At 38.2% G+C, this 6,000-nt stretch overlaps 1 protein-coding gene across 1 annotated transcript; it reads left to right on the top strand.

The window, feature by feature from the left end:
* Positions 1-988: 988 nt before the first annotated feature.
* Positions 989-3,689, top strand: LOC124397266 (heat shock 70 kDa protein-like). The gene is given in 3 exon segments (XM_046866799.1): positions 989-1,138; positions 1,494-3,162; positions 3,165-3,689. Coding segments are annotated over 2 exon segments (1,929 nt in total). The 5' UTR covers positions 989-1,138; positions 1,494-1,514; the 3' UTR covers positions 3,446-3,689.
* The last annotated feature ends 2,311 nt before the right edge of the window (positions 3,690-6,000 follow it).

Genomic DNA, 6,000 nt, shown 5'->3' with positions numbered 1-6,000 from the left:
CTGTGGTATGAACAATTGTTTTGTTAATAGTTACAATTGTTGAGTTTCATGTGCTGAATCAGGTCATTAGAAGATGAATTCATTACTATCAATACGCATGCACACGCGCGCGCACACGGCCCCCCAGAATGCACATGATTCAGTCATCTCAGACCTCAATAATATACTTATAATGTTTTCTTAATATGGCTAGAGATTAATTATATGTTCTTCTTTTTCAAGAAACAGTGTGTCAAAGTTTTATTAAGTACATTGTATGAGCTGTTTCCTCAAAAACATTCTTAAAACATCCTTGAAATGTTACAATTTGTTACTTTTTGGACCATTAGAATGGTTGGATAATCTGGAGGATGATATTCCCAAATAGCAAAGTGCAGAATGAACTGAATAAATATTCTCCAGCGTTTTAGTTTCTGAACTTCACTAAGTGTCATAACAGGAATAGAAAAGAGAAAACACATTTGAGTTTCTCTTCATCACCGAACGCACTGTGCACTGTTCCTCATGTACATGTGTTAGGGGCAGATTAATATTTACTTTTCCATTGACTTCTAATTTTGTACAGAAAGGTGGATAATATACAGACATTTACAATTATATATGATGATTATATTATGATATTGCATTTTTTTCAGTGCAGGTCAGAGTTCATATTTAATTAAAAAGTGATGATAGTTTTAAAGAAGCAACTATAGTTACTTTATCTTTCTAAAACATTTTAATACGCGCTTCAATCTATTTTTCCTCATTTTAAGAAAGCCTCATTTCAGTACTTTAAGTATCAGAGTTTGATCTGTGAATCATGTAGTGGAGGAAGTGGAGAAATGATCCAGAACTCACTAGAAGCTGCTCCTCTTTTCTAGGCAGAATGGTATGTTCCTGACTCAGAGGTGGGCGGGGTTTATTCAGCTGGTTCTCTCCTCTGATTGGTCGGTTTTGCAGGCGCTGTGGAGAAGCGGGTAGAAAGAGCGAGAAGAGAAAGAGCGAGTCCGCTGGTGAATATAAAAGAGAGAATGAAAGCGTGTTCACCAAACAGCCGTCAACGAGTAGTGAGAGCTGCACCACCGAAGAGGAGCAAAGACACACATTTAACAAGAGATAACACTTAATCTTCATATATTTCAGAAGAATAATAACTGTAAGTACCAACATTTATCTCCAGTACCACTGTCATTATATAGCAGTATTTATAATCACTTTCAAGGACAAATTGTTTTCAGTAACTGGGGAGAAAAAATAATAAAGTTTTTAAAATTCAGATCTTAGATATTATAACTTTACAGAATGTCCAATCAGAGAATAAATCATTTAATTTGTAATAACTGGAATTAAATTAAAGATCTTTAACAATAATTGACATATGCATGTGTAATTCTGTATTCTTGTTAGTTGTTAATTGTTTGTAATGAATAATTCACTGGTTTAATTGATCGTACAGATGTAAAATATACCTGTATTAACTTCTGTCATTGTTTTGTGTCTGTCATTTATAGATATCGGACAAAACAATTACGATGTCTTCTGCTAAAGGAATTGCTATTGGAATTGACCTGGGCACCACCTACTCCTGTGTGGGGGTGTTTCAGCATGGAAAGGTGGAGATCATTGCTAATGACCAGGGAAACAGAACAACACCCAGCTACGTGGCCTTCACAGACACAGAGAGGCTCATTGGAGATGCTGCGAAAAACCAAGTGGCCATGAACCCCAACAACACGGTGTTTGACGCCAAGCGGCTGATCGGCAGGAAGTTCGACGATCCGATCGTACAGTCTGACATGAAGCATTGGCCTTTCCAAGTGATCAGCGATGGAGGAAAGCCAAAGGTTCAAGTGGAGTACAAAGGGGAGACAAAGTCCTTTTACCCTGAAGAGATCTCCTCCATGGTTCTGGTGAAAATGAAGGAAATCGCAGAAGCTTACCTTGGACAGAAGGTAACAAATGCTGTCATTACTGTTCCTGCCTACTTCAATGACTCTCAGAGACAGGCCACTAAAGATGCTGGAGTGATTGCTGGACTGAACGTACTGAGGATCATCAACGAGCCAACAGCTGCAGCGATCGCCTACGGCCTGGACAAAGGCAAGAAAGGAGAGCGCAACGTCCTGATCTTTGACCTAGGAGGTGGTACTTTCGATGTTTCGATCCTGACCATTGAAGATGGCATCTTTGAAGTGAAGTCCACAGCAGGAGACACTCACCTGGGTGGAGAGGACTTTGACAACCGCCTGGTCAACCACTTTGTGGAGGAATTCAAGAGGAAGCACAAGAAAGACATCAGCCAGAACAAGCGAGCCCTGAGGAGGCTGCGTACAGCCTGTGAGAGAGCCAAGAGAACCCTCTCCTCCAGCTCACAAGCCAGCATTGAAATCGACTCCCTGTATGAGGGCACTGACTTTTACACTTCCATCACCAGAGCACGCTTTGAAGAGATGTGTTCGGACCTGTTCAGAGGAACACTAGAGCCGGTGGAGAAAGCCCTGAGAGATGCCAAGATGGACAAATCCCAGGTCCATGAAATTGTCCTGGTTGGAGGGTCTACAAGAATCCCCAAAATCCAGAAACTCCTGCAGGACTTCTTTAACGGACGGGAACTGAACAAAAGCATCAACCCAGACGAGGCGGTAGCTTACGGTGCTGCAGTTCAGGCCGCCATCCTCATGGGCGACACCTCCGGAAACGTCCAGGACTTGCTGCTGCTGGATGTGGCTCCACTGTCACTGGGCATCGAGACAGCAGGAGGAGTCATGACCACTCTGATCAAACGCAACACCACCATCCCCACCAAGCAGACACAAATCTTCAGCACCTACGCAGACAACCAGCCCGGAGTCCTGATCCAGGTGTTTGAAGGTGAGAGAGCCATGACCAAAGACAACAATCTACTCGGGAAGTTCGATCTGACGGGGATCCCACCTGCACCGCGTGGAGTTCCTCAGATTGAGGTGACTTTTGACATCGACGCCAACGGCATCCTGAACGTGTCTGCTGTGGACAAAAGCACCGGCAAAGAGAACAAGATCACCATCACCAATGACAAGGGCAGGCTGAGCAAGGAGGAGATTGAGAGGATGGTGCAGGAAGCAGATCAGTACAAAGCAGAGGACGATCTCCAGAGAGAGAAGATTGCAGCCAAGAACTCCCTGGAGTCGTACGCCTTTAATATGAAAACAGCGTGGAAGATGAAAACATGAAAGCAAAAATCAGTGAAGAGGACAAGAAGAAAGTCATTGAGAGGTGCAACCAGGCCATTAGCTGGCTGGAGAACAACCAGTTGGCTGAAAAGGAGGAGTTTGAACATGAGCTGAAGGAACTGGAGAAAGTCTGCAACCCCATCATCACTAAGCTGTACCAGGGAGGCATGCCAGCTGGAAGCTGTGGAGCTCAGGCACGATCCGCTTCAGGAACAAACTCCCAGGGACCAACTATTGAAGAAGTGGATTAAAAAATGGACTTTACTTTTACTGATTCATCAAAATATTATATTATATAATTATAATATAATAATTATTCTCTGGATAATTCTGGGGTGATAATTGTTGTCAATGTGGCCAAATTAGAGTCATGTTTATTACTGTATTAGGCAAATTATTTAAACAGTTGTGCAAAGATTTCTGCTGTAAATACTGGTGTATATATTTTTCATATGTGTATTTATTATGAATAAAATGTTTGGTTCAACAGAAAAAGTTGGATTTTGTTGTCTTAGCATACATTACTGATAATAAACACATTTGCACTTAAAGAGAGATAAGAAATAATAATAAAAACAAATGCTGAAAATATTTATTTGCATAAACAGATTTGGACCAATGTAAATATGTTGTGGATGAAAAATACAATTAAATTTAGGTTTAATACAAAAGCATGCTTTTTTTTTTCATTTGCAATACTCTGCACTTCAATATTTTTACCCTCTCTCTAATCAAATCCTGACAATGTAGTAATTAGTTGAAACAGTAAAAATACTAAAATGTCTTAACCAGAATTGTGAATCATTGTTCAAATTATTAGTGTAGAAGTTTGCTATATTCAGTACCAAGTACACAGTAATAAGTGTTATATTCAATTTGGCCAGCAGAGGTCAATATTAGACTACAATCAGTGACTTTAGGTTGCCCTTTACAGTTTTTTCCCCCTATTCGTCTGTTTGACAATTTTTTTCCACAGTATTTTAAGTAATGATTAAATTGAACATAAGGTCAGAATGCTGAATCTGGTTTACAAGAACCTGTTGTTGAATTTATTTTCTGCTCAAACTTCCAGCCTTACAGCAAATATATATATATATTTTTATGAATAGCACGATTCTCGTTGTTTGCACTTATTTTATGTTCATGGCTCTCATAAAAGGAATATGCTTGTATATTACACTTTATATTAATAGTCAATTACTTTAGTGACAAAATATTCCAGACATTTTCAGAATAATCTTTAAATGAATCACATCTACAATACAAAGTTTCAAAGTTTTTCCTGTACTGGAAAATGCACAAAATAGAACCTATTTCATCAAATCTAAATGATGATGATTACATTAAGATATTATAGGCTTTGAGTGCAGTGCATAAAATCAGCTTATTTATACAACTGTGCAGTTGAAGTTTAAAGGCCTTGCTCAAGCAAACAGTTGAGCCTGGTGGTGCTGTGATTTGAACACCCAACCTTCAAATTTCTGGTTTGCAAAGATATGATATATAACTGAACACCAGTCTGACATAATTACTCTCACAACACTTTTTTGACCATTAGAATGGTTGGATAATCTGGAGGATATCATTCCCAAATAGCAAGGTGCAGAATGAACTGAATAAATATTCTCCAGCAGTTTAGTTTCTGTACTTCACTAAGTGTCATAACAGGAATAGAAAAGAGAAAAAAATATGTTGACTTTGTATGATAATTAGCTATTAACTATTAGACTATATTATAGTCTACTGTCAAATTCTCCCAGGCTGTGATTTCATGAGTAATGATTCATTTACACACATTTGAGTTTCTCCTCATCACCGAATGCACCGTGCACTGTTCCTCATGTACATGTGTTAGGGGTAGATTAATATTTACATTTCCGTTGACTAATATTGTACAGAAAGGTGGAAAAAATACAGACAGTTACTATTATATCTCAAAATCTCAGCAAAAAAACATTAAACAAACAAACAAACAAACAAACAAACAAACAAACAAACAGCAGAGCCAGCTCAATGTATTACTTTATTTCTGCCATGTGTACAAAACTGAGCACAAAAACAGATTTTAGGTGTTGTATGTTCATCTTAAGTCAACATAATGAAGATCAGTGTTTACTGAAGTTGAGCTCTTTTTTTTTTTCTGTAGTTGCTTTATTAGTTGTGTTTATCAATCACCCTTTTTATAGCAAGAAAAGCCAAAAGAATATATGGTTAGATGAAGCTGGTTACAGGCCTGTGAAGTCAAACTATTTATGCCCTGGTCTTGTTCATGAATCTCATTCAATGCTTAAACTCTTTTAAAAAGTCTAATACATTACTAATACAATTGTACCATGGATAGAACAGCTATCAATCCACAAAATGCACAAGGATTTTTAACATTAGCGATGATCACAAACTGGGGAAAAAATCAATTATGAACATCCAAGAACAGTCTACTAAAAGTCACAACAAACCAAACAACACACAAAAAAGCAAATCAAGAAATTATTAAAAACTTTCAGCTGCATAATTGATTATTGCAATGCACGCTGGGAGTTTATTACTACACTAGCACCTAGCATGCACTGTGGTATGAACAATTGTTTTTGTTAATAGTTACAATTGTTGAGTTTCATGTGCTGAATCAGGTCATTAGAAGATGAATTCATTACTATCAATACGCATGCACACGCGCGCGCACACGGCCCCCCAGAATGCACATGATTCAGTCATCTCAGACCTCAATAATATACTTATAATGTTTTCTTAATATGGCTAGAGATTAATTATATGTTCTTCTTTTTCAAGAAACAGTGTGTCAAAG

Source organism: Silurus meridionalis, chromosome 14, assembly GCF_014805685.1.
Source record: "Silurus meridionalis isolate SWU-2019-XX chromosome 14, ASM1480568v1, whole genome shotgun sequence".
NCBI lineage: Eukaryota > Metazoa > Chordata > Actinopteri > Siluriformes > Siluridae > Silurus > Silurus meridionalis.
This window is presented reverse-complemented; position numbering and strand designations above follow the sequence as displayed.